General features: G+C 35.2%; 1 protein-coding gene across 1 annotated transcript in view; it reads left to right on the top strand.

Annotated features, from left to right (window-relative positions):
* LOC127864680 (vasorin-like) overlaps window positions 1–22,500 on the top strand; it is a 42,734-nt gene that overhangs the window by 16,536 nt on the left and 3,698 nt on the right. Inside the window, exons 3-4 of the mRNA XM_052404547.1 lie at window positions 22–93; window positions 13,021–13,092. Coding sequence (XP_052260507.1) covers window positions 22–93; window positions 13,021–13,092 — 144 coding nt within the window. The remainder of the gene's footprint in view (window positions 1–21; window positions 94–13,020; window positions 13,093–22,500) is intronic.

Below are 22,500 nucleotides of genomic sequence, written 5' to 3'. Positions count from 1 at the left end.
TTAACTTTGTTTTTATTCCAGGCTTTTACTTTACAACAGGATCGCATCCCTTCCTGCGAATGGATTTGAAGGACTGCGGAACCTTCAGACATTGTAAGTTGTTTTTAGAATTCAAACGCTGTACATATAATGTATGTGAAATTATAATTTCCTAATTGTTTCCTAGTTGCCTCAGATTGATGCATCACTTCAGATCGTTATCAAATAAAAAATATTGTATTTAAATAATTGTTTAGGTCTTATTTAATCATTTTGAATACAATTTCATTTTTAAACCGATCAACGGAAATCTTTGCTAAACCGAAATTTTGCAAAATTAAGTATTCTTAATCATTTAAATATGCCTATATGCGAAACAATTATTGTGTATGTGCTTTTTGTGATCAATAACTGATTATCATCGCGTTAAAATATCTGTATTGTTTCATTATGGACGTTGTAGGTAAACAAATAGCCTTTCGATTAGCCATTAGATTGTAACCCTTTATCATCGGATTTCTTTGCTCATTGTGATTGTATTATTGTCCTATGGTATATTTAACAACGGTATGCATGGAACAAATCTCGATACATGTTTACTTGATTTAAGAATTTTTTTTATTTATAGTTATTAGTTAGTTAATGTAATCAGTATTGCTACACATGTGTCAATTTTCGTTTGAAATATATTAATAAAAATGTATTTGTGTAATGGGTAAACACATTCTAAGGAGAAACAGTTTTATTTTATTGCATTCATGCAGCAATTAACTTGATTTAGTTGCATACATATTATACATATTATTGCTCAAAAAGTGTCTTTTAATAATATTTTATAACTAATGAAATAACATATTTCAAGATATTATTTTCCCCTTGCAAATGGGGAATACACAGGATGGTAAAGTAACCCGCCTTTTAAAACAGTTAACAATTCTATACTTAAGAGTCGTGAAACTAATTATGAGCAAGTGAACCCGTGAACCTTGATAGTTTGAATAATGTGTTCACATACTCAGAGATTTTAAGCCTTTAAGTGTGTTTTTTTTTTATTTTACACTTGCGCCGCAATTAAATTTAACGTATGCCCACCAGAGCCCTGCACATTATCTACTCATATCACTTATACTTGCGCACCTGAATATTTGGGAACATGTTTAGTGAGTACAACAGTGGAATGGAGTCTATGTGTGACATAAGAACTCAATTCATTGTTTAAGATATATTTGTATTTAAATAATAATTACAATATATTGTTTTCCCTCTTAAATCAGTTGGCTTATGAGAAATAACAACCAAACTGTGTTACAGTGTGAAATAAAAATATATCAATAACTAGTTGGTATCAATAAAATACACTCCTGCAATATTTTATTTAACACAATAAGAACATTTCGTCCATGCATTTAAAAATAGTGATTTTTGAAGCTTCCTGGTGAAAATACATCCAGTTTATGTAATACGATTGAATCAAAATCATTAAATATGTATAGTATGTCATTCTAATTTGTTTAATGATGTAAAACACATTTTGTCTGATTGTGTTTACCGTTGATTATGTATAACTTAACATCAAACAATATTTAAACTAAATGGCGCTTCTTTTTAATGAAGGTAATTTGTTTTAGTTTAAAGGTTAATCTGAATAAACTATTAGCAGTTTTGCAATATACTGTTAGGTTCATTTTCACTGTATTTGCACGATGATGATCTGATATATTATCTATATGACGCTATGCTCTTTAATCTTTTTGTAAAAAAGAGATGTTGTTGACAATGTGTTCCTAATTGCGTTCCTCAAAAGTTGTAACTTTGTTGCTCTGGTCTTCAGCCTACCATTGCGTAATTAACTCGTAATTAAATGGAATGAATTTTAATTCCCTTTTATTATTGTTCAATTTGAATTGCAAAGCTAAGAGATTAAATTATATTTACACGTATATGTATCATGAATATTGCTGGGCAAAGTGTGAGGTTGAGCGCTCTTAAACCGCTTTGAACGCCCAGTGCCTTGCATTGACCGTTACAAGGCGGTGTATGTTGTTTCATATTGTGCTGAGTCGTACTATTTTGGCAATTGGACACTTCCCTTAAATAAAGGACCACGACATTGGATGTAATAAAAATGCAATACTGCCCCAGCTGCTGGAGTATCAGGTCTGTATACAGGATCATAAACTGGTATTCATGATAATTTATGATTGTTTTTGGAATGGGGACAGTTTAAGGCGAAACGTCAATTTATATTGTAATACAATATAATGGGAGTGTTTTTTATAGTTATATCTTAACCTTTATAATTCATGTGTTTGTTAACATGAAATAGTTTATACAAGGTATACGCCTTTAGTATATAAAACATTCAACGTTAGCGTGTATTTAACATGACAACGGGTTGGTAACTGGCACGTGTATGCCTTGAATATGATGCCTGCTTGTTAATTTTGTTGTGAATGTATTTCTTACTTCTGAATGTGAATTTCTCTAAAAATTTCTCAAAGATTAAATGCTATCATTCGTGATCTGTGAAGACAATTTTATTGATGGAATGATCAGTTTCTATTCTGAAACGCAAATAAGAAAACAAAGAAAATTATCAATATCGCAAAGGTTTGTTGTTATTTTACTTATGGGTGGCGTCTAGACAATCTATTGATTATTATTATTAAACACCGAGATACTTTCGAAATACATAGAATTTCAGAAAATAAATTACATGTTCCATTACAGGCATAAAACTATCAATGTATCATATAAAACACGATTGAATTGATTTAATTTTGATAAGAAAACGTAATAATTTTTATATTATCATATATATATATATACATATATATATATAACTGTATCCCTTGAAAGAGCTCACCGGCAGTGCATTAAGCACATGCAAGCTTTTTCTCAATGTACACGCTCAGGTATAGCGCCATCCTATATTGGCATCCATCCAATAAAATATATTATTGACAGAAGAAAGCTACTAGTTTTTTGTCAACTATGCGTGTAAGATACGACCAAACGTATAATAATCATCTTTAATCAACGTCTGGTGACATATATGTCCGTACCACACAAGGTAACTGGCATTCCCGACATATACAGAATGTTTAGAAAATATGCCTTAACACATGTATAAGCGAATTACTTACATCATGCAGAAGTTATTTGTATGACTCTTTTGACAAAGCTTATAAATAATTCCATAAATGTCTATAATAAGTATGAATTGTGAGCGAGTTTAACTAACGAATCCTCAATCAAGCGATGTCGGTTTCTAAATGCGGATGCCATGCCACTTGCGGTACATATATAAATTATACAGGGATTTTTACTTCTCTTCTGTACTAGTTTTATGTAGATTATTCTCCAAAAAAATCAATGTTCTTTGTCAAAACTGCAAACAATTCACTGACAAAATAGCAGTTCATACTATTTCTTTGTCTTGCAGTTGAGAACACTTGCTTCATTCTCTGTAATTTCCCCCATAGAGTCACTTGGTTTGGCTAATTTTAATTGTATATGTGCATTTATCCCCGAACAACAAATTATTGAAATGGTTAGGGGCTTCCCAGCATTGAACTCGGAGAATCAGATAGAATGTTGATTTTGTTCAAAGGTTCTTAACTTCGTTCATAAATTGTCGACTATCTTCAGGCACCCGTTTGTGCAGATGCGCACTTTGCATTGAAATCTATATTTAGTTTGTCATTTATATCCGCATTACACTACACTGGATTCGTAAATGCGACCAAGCAATATTTTTTTAAACGTCGATATTCGTCCTTAAAACTTATTTCTGTTTCTCACGACGAAATAAATGTTATTTTAACCATAGCATCTGAGGCCTGTATTCTGACATCACTTTATGTTGTTCGTGTCTTCTACGGCTTAAATACCCCAACGGCGTTTGTAATGGTACATGCATTATGCAAACCGCTGCGATAGTATGAACAGATATGTGATAGTTGTGTTTTACTGTTGCCTTTTTAATGGATTTATCAGGATGTCATATAACATTACACAGCAAGATTTATCGCAAGTTCCATAAATATACCTTTCACTCTATAAGAAGCTGTCCTATGGCGTTCTAAATGGTGATTTCATTAAGATCAGCTTTTCTTAAAATACTGCACATATAAAAATCCAGAAATATTATGTGAAGTGTAGTAAGTATTATACGAGTAAGAGCATGCATAACACAAAGCACCATAACAATGATGAAAGCTTGGGTAAGCGCAAGGTTACGGTAAAGGTTACGGAAAATGCAAAGGATTGTTCGTTAAACCGGACGGAATATCTAGTGTTTGGGAAACGTTAAAACAGCTAATTGTCGGGGTGAGTCATGTCAACGTATGGTCCCAGGTGTGCGTGAGTTGGTAGCGGACCCCTTACTTGTTTAGCGCCAGTCTTAGTGACGGATGTAAAAAGCATCCTTGACCCCTCTCTCGAACCAAGATTGCTCACGGTCCATATTCCTAACATTCTCCATTGTGATCGCGTGGCCCGGTTTACAATCATGTATGTTTCTTGAGACCTCAGATGATGTTGAACTCGGTCTTCTGTGTTCCATGATTCGTGCGTTCAAATTTCTTCCAGTTACACCAATATAGTCCTTGAACACTGGCCCTTTGGTTGGCCATCTTATTTGATATGGTAGATAAGTCCGCAGGTGTCTTTCTTGTCTGGTTTGTCCTTAGTGTGAACTAGCAATTGTCTAAGAGTTTAATGTGGCTTAAATAATACGCTGATATTGTGTTTAATGAAGGACCGCTTCAAATGTTCAGAGGTACCTTTAACATATGGAAGGACAACGTTGCCCATAAACTTGGCTTGCCCTGGTACTCTCCGTACCGGACTTGGGTTTGCTGGTCTGTTCCCTTCCTTTCTTCAGTGCCCATTCCGGATAGTGGCACTGCTATAAAGCCTGTCTGACATGCTGCATTTCTTCATGTTCTTCTGTTATAATTGATTTAGCTCTGCCTAAAAGAGTTCTTACTTCTGACAGTGTGTGTTCATTCTGATGGTTGGAGTTGAAATCAAAATATTGGTCTGTATGTGTCGGTTTTCTGTAGATATTGATTTTAAAGCTGCCGTCCGGTTTTCTGATTGTATTTGTATGAAGGAAAGCTAGTGAACCGTTCTCTTCTTTCTCCTTCGTGAACGTAATGTCGGTGTAATTGGAGTGAATGTGCTCTGTGGACTCCTCGACATGTTCAACCTTCTGTTTTGTATGGGTGTCATCAACGTAGCGGAACCACCAGCCTGGTGGGTGTGGGGATGTGCGGATAGCCTGTTCCTCAAAATGCTTCATGTATAAGTTGCACACTATCGGTGAAAACCGGAGATCCCATAGCGGCGCCATGTATCTGCTGGTAGAAATTTCCATCAAACACAATATATGTGCATTTAAGGCACATACCTAGTTGCTTGGTGACCTGATTTAGAGACATAGTAGTTCTAGTGTACAGCTCCAGGTTCACAGTAGTTTATTATCGATGATAACAAAGGCTCTATCTACTGGAACACCGGTGAAAAGTGCACTTACGTCATATGCTATTAAAACGTCGTCCTCTTCCAACTGTTTGTTTTTTATGAGTATTGGGAAATGTTTGGAGATATTCACATAGTGGTCTGTTTTCCCGACCATCTTTGGAAGTCAATATAATTTCGGTGGTGACTGCTGTTTATGCAACTTCCAATCAATGGCATTATCATATTTCATTTCCTTCAATCAGTCTTATATTGATATATTTATATGTAACCCTTAGTCAGGTCGGGGCCCCTGAGCAATACTTTATTCAAAGAGGTTCTCTGAAATTATGCAGAGGAATCAAACACACAACGTATTTGATTGGGCTTCTTCGGGTGAAAGACACCAAAGATAGGCATGTACCAGCATTCTTAAATTTCCCAATTCTCAACAATGGACAAGTGAGGGGCAACTTATGTATGTCCGTTACCAATTATCTTTGACATTAATTCAACACACAAACCTTTTTTACAGGATTCCTAGCAAAGCTTGCATGTAGAAGCCGAGCAGGTTTAAAGGCCAACTGCCGATTATTGGGTAAACGTTATATTGGACTTCTGAACGGTAAAGGGGCAATCCAACAACCACTACTGTCTTTTGTGCATAATCTTAATCATGATGTCAATAAAGGTTCGATCATCAACCGAGAGTGTTTGTTCAGTATTGGACGTCTGGAAAAATAGATGATCATAACTAAAACACTACAAAAAAGACTGTATCACAGGGCTTAAACAATGACTTCCTACCTCTAGACAACACCCGGGTCTTATTGACATTTACCTTACTTAAGGCATGAAAATCACCTAGACAAAGTTCACCCACAAACACCCAGCCGAGACCAATACGTTGAAATGTCACTGGTTAACCTTCAATTTGCAATGTACCTTATGCACGTCAATCGCATAACTACCTATCAGCATACGTATGTTACCATTGGGAACATAAGGGATTAAGAAACTGTCGACATTTGCAAGGTTAGAAATCTGTCTCAATTTGTTGGATGTGCAAAGTTCAGACTTGTTAAATGGTTTATATGGACATTCAATGACACAAGGTAAGCTGTAAGAAACAATGTCATGAAACAGAAGATACAATATTTTTTGTACAATAACAACCTTTTGTAACGAATATTCCACTACAAGTATTGACATGAAAATGCTTCCTCAGGAAAATCAACATGCATAGTATTGAACCACTCATTCTTTACCAGCGTCTTATTTTACTGTTCATCTACACTAGCATAACATTTAAGCTTGTTGACAGGATAACTGTTAACAATTACATTTAAAAGAACATTTTCTTTGACAGGATTTGTAATCTACATCATGAACACTTGTAAGTCTGCTGGTGACTTGTGGTGGACCCACTTTACTGTTTTCATTGTTAATACTGTTTCTTTGAGTGGTCTCTCCACCTTTCTCTCTTTAGGATGTACACCACGAATCTGAATGCATTACACAGTCGCTGTTACGATTTGAACATGCCACCGTATTTGGACAGTCTTGAACACTGTGGTTCGGTTTCGGACTTTTGAAACGCAGGCCTCTGTACTAAACAAATTGTTTCCTATCACTGTAGGTGCTGTTCTCAGACATGGATAGTTACGAATAGTAGCCTGGTCTCCTATGAATTCCACGAAGGCAATGAATGGAAGGACACTAACGATATGTTTCTTCTTGTAATCGTTGGCCGTGGCTGCCCACCGTTCTTGAACATTTGTTAAACAGCTGGGCTAGTATAGGTGCTAAGTCAATCGAGGAATCATATAACGATATAGTCGTCGATAAACCTTCTTGGTCTTCTGTCAAGGCAAGTATTTCATTCAGCAAGTCACTAAGCTCATACCATTTATGTGAGCCTGTGTAGGTCGGTCGAGAGAATGATTCAATTTGCCTTGTGAATGTTTGATAGACAATCTCCGTTTTTCCATAACGTTCATCAAGTCGAGACCAAATTTCCTTGCATGCTAAGACTGGATCTCTTCGGTACGATGATCTCAAGATTACTGCATGCTAGCGAGAACTTGTCCCCAGCCACTTCACAGCCAAATCAATTTCTTCGAAAGCGTATCTATCTCGTACATCACATTCTTGAAACTCGTTTTCCAGGATTGATAAGACTCCGCTTTTTTACTAAATATAGTCAGTCGCGAGAGAGCCAAGTCTTTTTTAAAGAGGAATTTGCACATATTTTCTCCAATATTAGTGTCAGATACTGTAATATTGTTTGTGGATTTATTGACGTAATCTTGAACTAGATCGTCAGGCTTTACAACAGGCAAAATTTGCAATTTGAATTTAACGTCTAGTTTAACATGACCATCGGACCCATCAGAGCCGTCGACATCTTGCTCTTGTACTACCTTACTTTCGCAGCCGCAGTTTCGAAAGCCTTTTGCTAAGAAAGAACTAAGAGATTCGCTTCTAATTCTGCGTTCTGTTTGCTGCTTCTTGTTGAGTAAATGTATATTTCAGCTGTATTTTGGCAGATTCGGCTTCTGCTTGTTTTAATGCAATAAGTTCACTTCTAGAGGATCTCGAACTGTGTGTCTTCACACTACCATGAACAGAGTTTGGTTTCATGCTTGACATGACTTTTGTCATTATGGATTGTGTAATTTCGTCAATATTTTCCAGCGCATGTAACTTCGGTTTTTCCTGTAGCAACGCGTTTGTAGTGAGAGCCGATAATTCTTTAAGACTTGCTTCACTTATAACAGATTTTAAGTGCACTTCAAATGCGTATTTAACTTTCACGTTACTGTCATAGGTTTCTTGTAATTGCTGTTCAATTCGATTGATTTCACCAACATTACTATCATAAGTTAAACTACTTACTTTATTCAAATTTTCAGTCACTTTGCGCAGTGAAGTAGAACAGCGCTTTTTAAAGTCATCACTTATCTCTTCATAAAGAGCCGTTCCTTTGGTAGATAACGGACGAACAATCTGTGTTCACATCCAATAAACTTTCTTACCTCATGTTCAACTACAGATGAGACTTTAGTGTAACTATTTTGAACGCGGATGTAGTTCGATGTCCAGTTCCCCTTGTCTCCACCTGCTACTAGCCAAGTGTAGGCCAATTTTTACTATTCTCTTCTAAAAACAGATAGACAACCAGGTCGGGTCGAACAAGAATACTGTATGTGGTGGTATCAGTATTTAATCTCACATTCAATTCGATATATGGTAAATGGCCGCAAAACAAAACAAAAAGACGTTCAGTTTTTCAGTAAAATACAATGAAAATAATGTATTATAATACAAAAATACTTTTATTGATTGAAAAAGGTAAAACAAATACTGTGAAACCATTTATTTTCGTCAGCACGAAATTTCGTCCATTTAAAAAATCATTATTTCGTCAGCACTTAAATTCGTCCATTTCTGGTTTTGAAAAAAGGGTCCGATTTGTTTGTAATGTTTGTGATACATGTAAAACGCGGTTGCGAAAAAATCGTGCTGGGGAAAGAGGGGTGACACTTGGTAGTCACTTGCAGAAGGTGGGCCTTGTTTGGCATATGCCATTTAACAAGACAGGTGATACTAACTGTCCCTTATTATTATATGTCATATGCACGTTCTTTGTTATGATTAGCGGATAAGTGGGACTGAATAACCGTGCACGCGTGTTTTAAACAACAAAGCCAATTGCCAATTATTCTTTTTCCATTACAATCACAGAAAACCAAACACAAATCAATATGTTCTTTATTAATTTGTAATAAAAGCGCAGAATATATTTCAGTCAGGTGTTGATGACACATCGTCATATTGTAATTGCGTTTAATAGTATTGTCTTTAATCCGGATTCGCCGCGTGTTGGCTGTATAATCTGCAACACCCCGGTAAAACACAATACACACAATGGGTACTAAAGTTGTTAACAATTAGCGCTAATCAACACTATTATACCTAAACGAAGGTACACTATATAATGTACACCCATTTGTGTCAAAACCGGATTTAACTTGAGTGTGAATAGTCGACTGTTTCATCTTCTTTGTATCAATACCATCCGGGTATCTGTACTATAAGTGTACCAGTCTACAAACAAGGTGCGCGTTTCCACATATGGGTATTCGGACGTTCAAAAAATTGACCTACGGTTTAGCGTTCATGCCGTCGAACGCATTTAGCAATATAACTCATTTTTTTCACTATTTCTTTTCTTGCAAAAAATACTAGTGGCTTATAACTTACCTTGCAATCTTTTTTTCTCGCATTTTGCGAGTGTGCGAGTGTTAATTTCAAGCCCTGTGTATATGCGTGGATTACGCTGGATTTAAATGCCTCATGCCTACGGTAATTCAGTCTTATTTGTTTCAAATATGGGACATGATTGTTCGTTAGGATCTTGAATTCGTCCATCGATCGAAGGACGAAAAAGACGAAAATTAATGTCTGACGAATAATAATGGTTTCACAGTAGCCTATAACGATGTTATAAACAAGTATATAGTAACGAAAGAAAAGCTTTGAAAGTTACCCTAACAAATAGCCTCAAATGGTCGAAAGGGTAGGCAAGACGTAATTTAAGTACGAACAATATTTACTGAAAATACCTGAATGAGCGAATATACCTCAAAAGAATAACTGCCTTAACAAAATACAAGCATAAAAGCATTGATAACATGTGGAAAACTTACACCATGCGGTCTATAAACCGGTTTAAACGTCTAAGAAATTGCCTTAATAGCAATGGCGGCAAACGTCTCTAACATGCGTAGTTGAACATACACTAACTATACCCAAGGGAAGTAAGCAGCGCAATATTATACGGTTACATATGATCGATGTAGCCAGAACACAGAATACCAAAACAATAGGAAACATTCGAAAATAGACCTGCAAACCAAAATTTATCACAGTTCTTACACTTAAATGGTATATTCAGAAATGAACACATAAATAACCAACGCATACTTAGATGTTCTAAAATTTAAACAGTATTATTGTTTTTATATTTGCAAGATATTGGCCAAAAAACGATTACGAAGCAAACTTTGCGTTATAAATATTTTTTTTAATTTACACTTTTTATCCTTTAAGTGAATTTTGTTAAAACAAAGTCTTCGTTGATGACGATGTGCATATAGTTATTAATTGTTGATCAATCAAAGCGTTTGCAATACATATCTAGAAAACATGTATAATATCATAAATGACAGTAATCTCAATGTAAACACAAGTTAGGTTCATGGGGACTGTATGGTTTTAGAAAGTACAATGATTACTAACATGTTAATTATGATTTATGCACTGCAAAATAGTTATAGCATATCATAACAAAACAAACATTAGAACAAAGATTATTAAGAAATGCTATCATGAATGATATGTGAAGACATTTTTATTGATGGAATGTGCATTTTCTATTCTTAAACGCAAATAACAAAACCATGAAAATTATCAATATCGCAAAGATTGTTGTTATTTTATTAATTGGTGGCGTCTAGACAATATATTGATTATTATTATTAAACACCGAGATACTTTCGAAATACATTGAATTTCAGAAAATAAATTACATGTTCCATTACAGGCATAAAACTATCAATGTATCATATAAAACATGATTGAGTTAATGTAATTTTGACAAGAAAACGTAATAATTTTAATGAAATATATATATATATATATATTTCATTAAAATTATTACGTTTTCTTGTCAAAATTACATTAACTCAATGTTGAGAACATGTCATTTTTAACGGTATTTATTCAATCCTATGTTACATGAATAAATGATTTATGGTACAATTAACATATTCAGTTTGATTAAATGGTTTCCTCTTATTTATGCACATATCCTATCAGTATATATTCATATACGATCGTAGTGCGTTTAACAAAGTCACCAACAGACAGGTATACCTCTTTTTTACCAGGGGCACGCTTGATCTCACTCTAATGATTTAAAACTAGACTTGTCCATTCAATGTTTTTGTAGACATTTATACCTATTATTTAGCAGGGGCAAGCTGGAGATCACTCTACTGGCTGACATCTAGACTTGTCCATTCAATATTTTTGTAGACAAGTATACCTCTTTAGCAGAGGCACGCTGGAGATCACTTAACTGACTTACAACTGGACACTTACATTCAATGCTTCAATCAACATCATCATCATCATCATCATCATCATCATCATCATCATCATCATCATCATCATCATCATCGTCGTCGTCGTCGTCGTCATCGTCATCATCATCATCATCATCATCATCATCATCATCGTCGTCGTCGTCGCCGGCATCATCATCAGCAGCATAATCATCATCATCATCATCATTAGCAACAACAACAACAGCATTATTATCCTCTTTCTCATTCTCCTCCTCCTCATCATCATCAAAAGCAGCAGCATCATTATCATAATTATCATCAACATCAATATCATCATCACCATCATAATAATAGCCATCATCAGCAGCAGCATCATCATCATCGTCTTCATCATGGTTATCATCATCATCACCATCATCATTGTAATGGTCATTATGTACTTCTTCATCATCATCATATACCTCATCACCATAATTATCATATAAAGCATAAGCAATCTGTTTCCTTGTGTTGCTTGAAGGTTTAATGACATGGCATAGGTCGTTATTATTCGGTAGGCGTTCATAGAATTATGTCAACTAGGAATACTGTCCATGTATCATCATCGTCATCATCATCATGATCATCATCATGATCATCATGATCATCATCATCATCATGATCATCATGATCATCATCATCATCATCATCATCATCATCACCATCACCATCATCATCATCATCATTATCATCATCATCATCATCATCATCATCATCATTATCATCATCATCATCATCATATATGCTCTTTGTGATCAATAACTTATTATTTTCGCTTATATGTTTTATTTGTTTAAAGCACATCATTAGTTTTGCCGTTAATAATTTAAGTAATAAACAGCACACACTGTTCAAACTAATTAGCGCTTCTTTTCAAAAAATATTATAAGACAAAACTTTAGGCTAAATCTGAATTAATTGTAAACGGTTTGAATATGTACTGTTAGGTGAGTAGTAGTATAAGGGCAGCTATTTAGTTGCTTTAGCGTTTAACGCAATTGTGTTGTCGTTGATACAGCACTGATATGTATAGTTAATTTTATAAATTGGTGCTTAGTTAAATGTGATTTGTATGCGAACAAATCATGTCCTCGCCAAATTTGATGGGATGGTGCTTCGTATATTGCTCAGATAATGATGATGATGATAATGATGTAGATGATTTATCAGGGTGTATTGTACGGAATAACTGTCTCTGATGTGTGCCGTTGCCTCATGTGTGTCATTTGTTTAAGTGTGCTGTTTAATGTTGACACGTGTAATTTGAATATAGTCTTTCCTGCTTAGAGGCATAAGCAGATGCACATTAACCATTTCTTAGCTTATTTGAAATATATGATTATTTGTTCCGCAGTAGAATAGTATTATTTGATTACTTCAGTTAACTTTGTTTTTATTCCAGGGATTTACGCCTCAACTTGATATCATCCCTTCCTGCGAATGGATTTGAAGGACTGCGGAACCTTCAGACATTGTAAGTTGTTTTTAGAATTCAAACGCTGTACATATAATGTATGTGAAATTATAATTTCCTAATTGTTTCCTAGTTGCCTCAGATTGATGCATCACTTCAGATCGTTATCAAATAAAAAATATTGTATTTAAAGAATTGTTTAGGTCTTATTTAATCATTTTGAATAAAATTTCATTTTTAAACCGATCAACGGAAATCTTTGCTAAACCGAAATTTTGCAAAATTAAGTATTCTTAATCATTTAAATATGCCTATATGCGAAGCAATTATTGGATATGTGCTTTTTGTGATCAATAACTGATTATCGTCGCGTTGAAATATCTGTATTGTTTCATTATGGACGTTGTAGGTAAACAAATAGCCTTTCGATTAGCCATTAGATTGTAACCCTTTATCATCGGATTTCTTTGTTCATTGTGATTGTATTATTGTCCTATGGTATATTTAACAACGGTATGCATGGAACAAATCTCGATACATGTTTACTTGATTTAAGAATTTTTTTTATTTATAGTTATTAGTTAGTTAATGTAATCAGTATTGCTACACATGTGTCAATTTTCGTTTGAAATATATTAATAAAAGTGTATTTGTGTAATGGGTAAACACATTCTAATTAGAAACAGTTTTATTTTATTGCATTCATGCAGCAATTAACTTGATTTAGTTGCATACATATTATACATATTATTGCTCAAAAAGTGTCTTTTAATAATATTTTATAACTAATGAAATAACACATTTCAAGATATTATTTTCCCCTTGCAAATGGGGAATACACAGGATGGTAAAGTAACCCGCCTTTTAAAACAGTTAATAATTCTATACTTAAGAGTCGTGAAACTAATTATGAGCAAATGAACCCGTGAACCTTGATAGTTTGAATAATTTGTTCACATACTCAGAGATTTTAAGCCTTTAAGTGTGTTTTTTATTTATTTTACACTTGCGCCGCAATTAACTTTAACGTATGCCCACTAGAGCCCTGCACATTATCTACTCATATCACTTATACTTTCGCACCTGAATATTTGGGAACATGTTTAGTGAGTACAACAGTGGAATGGAGTCTATGTGTGACATAAGAACTCAATGCATTGTTTAAGATATATTTGTATTTAAATAATAATTACAATATATTGTTTTCCCTCTTAAATCAGTTGGCTTATGAGAAATAACAACCAAACTGTGTTACAGTGTGAAATTAAAATATATCAATAATTAATTGGTATCAGTAAAATACACTCCTGCAATATTTTATTTAACACAATAAGAACATTTCGTCCTTGCATTTAAAAATAGTGATTTTTAAAGCTTCCTGGTGAAAATACATTCAGTTTATGTAATACGATTGAATCAAAATCATTAAATATGTATAGTATGTCATTCTAATTTGTTTAATGATGTAAAACACATTTTGTCTGATTGTGTTTACCGTTGATTATGTATAACTTAACATCAAACAATATTTAAACTAAATGGCGCTTCTTTTTAATGAAGGTAATTTGTTTTAGTGTAAAGGTTAATCTGAATAAACTATTAGCAGTTTTGCAATATACTGTTAGGTTCATTTTCACTGTATTTGCACGATGATGATCTGATATATTATCTATATGATGCTATGCTCTTTAATCTTTTTGTAAAAAAGAGATGTTGTTGACAATGTGTTCCTAATTACGTTCCTCAAAAGTTGTAACTTTGTTGCTCTGGTCTTCAGCCTACCATTGCGTAATTAACTCGTAATTAAATGGAATGAATTTTAATTCCCTATTATTATTGTTCAATTTGAATTGCAAAGCTAAGAGGTTAAATTATATTTACACGTATATGTATCATGAATATTGCTGGGTAAAGTGTGAGGTTGAGCGCTCTTAAACCGCTTTGAACGCCCAGTGCCTTGCATTGACCGTTACAAGGCGGTGTATGTTGTTTCATATTGTGCTGAGTCGTACTATTTTGGCAATTGGACACTTCCCTTAAATAAAGAACCACGACATTGGATGTAATAAAAATGCAATACTGCTCCAGCAGCTGGAGTATCAAGTCTGTATACAGGATCATAAACTTGTATTCATGATAATTTATGATTGTTTTTGGAATGGGGACAGTTTAAGGCGAAACGTCAATTTATATTGTAATACAATATAATGGGAGTGTTTTTTATAGTTATATCTTAACCTTTATAATTCATGTGTTTGTTAACATGAAATAGTTTATACAAGGTATAAGCCTTTAGTATATAAAACATTCAACGTTAGCGTGTATTTAACATGACAACGGGTTGGTAACTGGCACGTGTATGCCTTGAATATGATGCCTGCTTGTTAATTTTGTTGTGAATGTATTTCTTACTTCTGAATGTGAATTTCCCTAAAAATTTCTCAAAGATTATTATGAAATGCTATCATTCGTGATCTGTGAAGACATTTTTATTGATGGAATGATCAGTTTCTATTCTGAAACGCAAATAAGAAAACCAAGAAAATTATCAATATCGCAAAGGTTTGTTGTTATTTTACTTATGGGTGGCGTCTAGACAATCTATTGATTATTATTATTAAACACCGAGATACTTTCGAAATACATAGAATTTCAGAAAATAAATTACATGTTCCATTACAGGCATAAAACTATTAATGTATCATATAAAACACGATTGAATTGATTTAATTTTGATAAGAAAACGTAATAATTTTTATATTATATATATACTAGTTTTTGGTCAACTATGCGTGTAAGATACGACCAAACGTATAATAATCATCTTTAATCAACGTCTGGTGACATATATGTCCGTACCACACAAGGTAACTGGCATTCCCGACATATACAGAATGTTTAGAAAATATGCCTTAACACATGTCTAAGCGAATTACTTACATCATGCAGAAGTTATTTGTATGAATCTTTTGACAAAGCTTATAAATAATTTCATAAATGTATATAATAAGTATGAATTGTGAGCGAGTTTAACTAACGAATCCTCAATCAAGCGATGTCGGTTTCTAAATGCGGATGCCATGCCACTTGCGGTACATATATAAATTATACAGGGATTTTTACTTCTCTTCTGTACTAGTTTTATGTAGATTATTCTCCAAAAAAATCAATGTTCTTTGTCAAAACTGCAAACAATTCACTGACAAAATAGCAGTTCATACTATTTCTTTGTCTTGCAGTTGAGAACACTTGTTTCATTCTCTGTAATTTCCCCCATAGAGTCACTTGGTTTGGCTAATTTTAATTGTATATGTGCATTTATCCCCGAACAACAAATTATTGAAATGGTTAGGGGCTTCCCAGCATTGAACTCGGAGAATCAGATAGAATGTTGATTTTGTTCAAAGGTTCTTAACTTCGTTCATAAATTGTCGACTATCTTCAGGCACCCGTTTGTGCAGATGCGCACTTTGCATTGAAATCTATATTTAGTTTGTCATTTATATCCGCATTACACTACACTGGATTCGTAAATGCGACCAAGCAATAATTTTTTAAACGTCGATATTCGTCCTTAAAATTAGTTTCTGTTTCTCACGACGAAATAAATGTTATTTTAACCATAGCATCTGAGGCCTGTATTCGGACATCACTTTATGTTATTCGTGTCTTCTACGACTGCAATACCCAAACGGCATTTGCAACGGAACATGCATTATGCAAACCGCTGCGATAGTATGAACAGATATGTGATAGTTGTGTTTTACTGTTGCCTTTTTAATGGATTTATCAGGATGTCATATAACATTACACAGCAAGTTCCATAAATATACCTTTCACTCTATAAGAAGCTGTCCTATGGCGTTCTAAATGGTGATTTCATTAAGATCAGCTTTTCTTAAAATACTGCACATATAAAAATCCAGAAATATTATGTGAAGAGTAGTAAGTATTATACGAGTAAGAGCATGCATAACACAAAGCACCATAACAATGATGAAAGCTTGGGTAAGCGCAAGGTTACGGTAAAGGTTACGGAAAATGCAAAGAATTGTTCGTTAAACCGGACGGAATATCTACTGTTTGGGAAACGTTAAAACAGCTAATTGTCGGGGTGAGTCATGTCAACGTATGGTCCCAGGTGTGCGTGAGTTGGTAGCGGACCCCGTACTTGTTTAGCGCCAGTCTTAGTGCACGGATGTAAAAAGCATCCTTGACCCCTCTCTCGAACCAAGATTGCTCACGGTCCATATTCCTAACATTCTCCATTGTGATCGCGTGGCCCGGTTTACAATCATGTATGTGTCTTGAGACCTCAGATGATGTTGAACTCGGTCTTCTGTGTTCCATGATTCGTGCGTTTAAATTTCTTCCAGTTTCACCAATATAGTCCTTGAACACTGGCCCTTTGGTTGGCCATCTTATTTGATATGGTAGATAAGTCCGCAGGTGTCTTTCTTGTCTGGTTTGTCCTTAGTGTGAACTAGCAATTTTCTAAGAGTTTAATGTGGCTTAAATAATACGCTGATATTGTGTTTAATGAAGGACCGCTTCAAATGTTCAGAGGTACCTTTAACATATGGAAGGACAACGTTGCCCATAAACTTGGCTTGCCCTGGTACTCTCCGTACCGGACTTGGGTTTGCTGGTCTGTTCCCTTCCTTTCTTCAGTGCCCATTCCGGATAGTGGCACTGCTATAAAGCCTGTCTGACATGCTGCATTTCTTCATGTTCTTCTGTTATAATTGATTTAGCTCTGCCTAAAAGAGTTCTTACTTCTGACAGTGTGTGTTCATTCTGATGGTTGGAGTTGAAATCAAAATATTGGTCTGTATGTGTCGGTTTTCTGTAGATATTGATTTTAAAGCTGCCGTCCGGTTTTCTGATTGTATTTTTATGAAAGAAAGCTAGTGAACCGTTCTCTTCTTTCTCCTTCGTGAACGTAATGTCGGTGTAATTGGATGTGCGGATAGCCTGTTCCTCAAAATGCTACATGTATAAGTTGCACACTATCGGCGAAAACCGGAGATCCCATAGCGGCGCCATGTAACTGCTGGTAGAAATTACCATCAAACACAATATATGTGCATTTAAGGCACATACCTAGTTGCTTGGTGACCTGATTTGGAGACATAGTAGTTCTAGTGTACAGCACCAGGTTCACAGTAGTTTATTATCGATAATAACAAAGGCTCTATCTACTGGAACACCGGTGAAAAGTGCACTTACGTCATATGCTATTAAAACGTCGTCCTCTTCCAACTGTTTGTTTTTATGAGTGTTGGGAAATGTTTGGAGATATTCACATAGTGGTCTGTTTTCCCGACCATCTTTGGAAGTCAATATAATTTCGGTGGTGACTGCTGTTTATGCAACTTCCAATCAATGGCATTATCATATTTCATTTCCTTCAATCAGTCTTATATTGATATATTTATATGTAACCCGTAGTCAGGTCGGGGCCCCTGAGCAATAATTGATTCCTAGCAAAGCTTGCATGTAGAAGCCGAGCAGGTTTAATGGCCAACTGCCGATTATTGGGTAAACGTTATATTGGACTTCTGAACGGTAAAGGGGCAATCCAACAACCACTACTGTCTTTTGTGCATAATCTTAATCATGATGTCAATAAAGGTTCGATCATCAACCGAGAGTGTTTGTTCAGTATTGGACGTCTGGAAAAATAGATGATCATAACTAAAACACGAGTCCACTACAAAAAAGACTGTATCACAGGGCTTAAACAATGACTTCCTACCTCTAGACAACACCCGGGTCTTATTGACATTTACCTTACTTAAGGCATGAAAATCACCTAGACAAAGTTCACCCACAAACACCCAGCCGAGACCAAAACGTTGAAATGTCACTGGTTAACCTTCAATTTGCAATGTACCTTATGCACGTCAATCGCATAACTACCTATCAGCATACGTATGTTACCATTGGGAACATAAGGGATTAAGAAATTGGCGACATTTGCAAGGTTAGAAATCTGTCTCAATTTGTTGGATGTGCAAAGTTCAGACTTGTTAAATGGTTTATATGGACATTCAATGACACAAGGTAAGCTGTAAGAAACAATGTCATGGAACAGAAGATACAATATTTTTTGTACAATAACAACCTTTTGTAACGAATATTCCACTACAAGTATTGACATGAAAATGCTTCCTCAGGAAAATCAACATGCATAGTATTGAACCACTCATTCTTTACCAGCGGCTTATTTTACTGTTCATCTACACTAGCATAACATTTAAGCTTGTTGACAGGATAACTGTTAACAATTACATTTAAAAGAACATTTTTTTGACAGGATTTGTAATCTACATCATTAACACTTGTAAGTCTGCTGGTGACTTGTGGTGGACCCACTTTACTGTTTTCATTGTTAATACTGTTTCTTTGAGTGGTCTCTCCACCTTTCTCTCTTTAGGATGTACACCACGAATCTGAATGCATTACACCGTCGCTGTTACGATTTGAACATGCCACCGTATTTGGACAGTCTTGAACACTGTGGTTCGGTTTCAGACTTTTGAAACGCAGGCCTCTGTACTAAACAAATTGTTTCCTATCACTGTAGGTGCTGTTCTCAGACATGGATAGTTACGAATAGTAGCCTGGTCTCCTATGAATTCCACGAAGGCAATGAATGGAAGGTCACTAACGATATGTTTCTTCTTGTAATCGTTGGCCGTGGCTGCCCACCGTTCTTGAACATTTGTTAAAAAGCTTGGCTAGTATAGGTGCTAAGTCAATCGAGGAATCATATAACGATATAGTCGTCGATAAACCTTCTTGGTCTTCTTTCAAGGCAAGTATTTCATTCAGCAAGTCACTAAGCTCATACCATTTATGTGAGCCTGTGTAGGTCGGTCGAGAGAATGATTCAATTCGCCTTGTGAATGTTTGATGGACAATCTCCGTTTTTCCATAACGTTCATCAAGTCGAGACCAAATTTCCTTGCATGCTAAGACTGGATCTCTTCGGTACGATGATCTCAAGATTACTGCATGCTAGCGAGAACTTGTCCCCAGCCACTTCACAGCCAAATCAATTTCCTCGAAAGCGCTTGTATCCATCTCGAACATCACATTCTTGAAACTCGTTTTCCAGGATTGATAAGACTCCGCTTTTTTACTAAATATAGTCAGTCGCGAGAGAGCCAAGTCTTTTTTAAAGAGGAATTTGCACATATTTTCTCCAATATAAGTGTCAGATACTGTGATATTGTTTGTGGATTTATTGACGTAATCTTGAACTAGATCGTCAGGCTTTACAACAGGCAAAATTTGCAATTTGAATTTAACGTCTAGTTTAACATGACCATCTGACCCATCAGAGCCGTCGACATCTTGCTCTTGTACTACCTTTACTTTTGCAGCCGCAGTTTCGAAAGCCTTTTGCTGAGAAAGAACTAAGAGATTCGCTTCTAATTCTGCGTTCTGTTTGCTGCTTCTTGTTGAGTAAATGTATATTTCAGCTGTATTTTGGCAGATTCGGCTTCTGCTTGTTTTAATGCAATGAGTTCACTTCTAGAGGAGCTCGAACTGTGTGTCTTCACACTACCATGAACAGAGTTTAGTTTCATGCTTGACATGACTTTTGTCATTATGGATTGTGTAATTTCGTCAATATTTTCCAGCGCATGTAACTTCGGTTTTTCCTGTAGCAACGCGTTTGTAGTGAGAGCCGATAATTCTTTAAGACTTGCTTCACTTATAACAGATTTTAAGTGCACTTCAAATGCGTATTTAACTTTCACGTTACTGTCATAGGTTTCTTGTAATTGCTGTTCAATAAGATTGATTTCACCAACATTACTATCATAAGTTAAACTACTTACTTTATTCAAATTTTCAGTCACTTTGCGCAGTGAAGTTGAACAGCGCTTTTTAAAGTCATCACTTATCTCTTCATAAAGAGCCGTTCCTTTGGTAGATAACGGACGAACAATCTGTGTTCACATCCAATAAACTTTCTTACCTCATGTTCAACTACAGATGAGACTTTAGTGTAACTATTTTGAACGTGGATGTAGTTCGATGTCCAGTTCCCCTCGTCTCCACCTGCTACTAGCCAAGTGTAGGCCAATTTTTACTATTCTCTTCTGAAAACAGATAGACAACCAGGTCGGGTCGAACAAGAATACTGTATGTGGTGGTATCAGTATTTATTCTCACATTCAATTCGATATATGGTAAATGGCCGCAAAACAAAACAAAAAGACGTTCAGTTTTTAAGTAAAATACAATGAAAATAATGTATTATAATACAAAAATACTTTTATTGATTGCAAAAGGTAAAACATATACTGTGGAACCATTTATTTTCGTCAGCACGAAATTTCGTCCATTTAAAAAATGATTATTTCGTCAGCACTTAAATTCGTCCATTTCTGGTTTTGAAAAAAAGGGTCCGATTTGTTTGTAATGTTTGTGATACATGTAAAACGCGGTTGCGAAAAAATCGTGCTGGGGAAAGAGGGGTGACACTTGGTAGTCACTTGCAGAAGGTGGGCCTTGTTTGGCATATGCCATTTAACAAGTCAGGTGATACTAACTGTCCCTTATTATTATATGTCATATGCACGTTCTTTGTTATGATTAACGGATAAGTGGGACTGAATAACCGTGCACGCGTGTTTTAAACAACAAAGCCAATTTCCAATTATTCTTTTTCCATTACAATCACAGAAAACCAAACACAAATCAATGTGTTCTTTATTAATTTGTAATAAAAGCACAGAATATATTTCAGTCAGGTGTTGATGACACATCGTCATATTGTAATTGCGTTTAATAGTATTGTCTTTAATCCGGATTCGCCGCGTGTTGGCTGTATAATCTGCAACACCCCGGTAAAACACAATACACACAATGGGTAATAAAGTTGTTAACAATAAGCGCTAATCAACACTATTATACCTAAACGAAGGTACACTATATAATGTACACCCCTTTGTGTCAAAACCTGATTTAACTTGAGTGTGAATAGTCGACTGTTTCATCTTCTTTGTATCAATACCATCCGGGTATCTGTACTATAAGTTTACCAGTCTACAAACAAGGTGCGCGTTTCCACATATGGGTATTCGGACGTTCAAAAAATTGACCTACGGTTTAGCGTTCATGCCGTCAAACGCATTTAGCAATATAACTCATTGTTTTCACTATTTCTTTACTTGCAAAAAATACTAGTGGCTTATAACTTACCTTGCAATATTTTTTATCGCATTTTGCGAGTGTGCGAGTGTTAATTTCAAGCCCTGTGTATATGCGTGGATTAGGCTGGATTTAAATGCCTCATGCCTACGGTAATTCAGTCTTATTTGTTTCAAATATGGGACATGATTGTTCGTTAGGATCTTGAATTCGTCCATCGGTCGAAGGACGAAAAAGACGAAAATTAATGTCTGTCGAATAATAATGGTTTCACAGTAGCCTATAACGATGTTATAA

The sequence above is a fragment of the Dreissena polymorpha genome, chromosome 1 (assembly GCF_020536995.1).
Source record: "Dreissena polymorpha isolate Duluth1 chromosome 1, UMN_Dpol_1.0, whole genome shotgun sequence".
NCBI lineage: Eukaryota > Metazoa > Mollusca > Bivalvia > Myida > Dreissenidae > Dreissena > Dreissena polymorpha.
The sequence above is the reverse complement of the archived record's forward strand: the minus strand, read 5'-3'. Positions and strand labels throughout refer to the sequence as shown.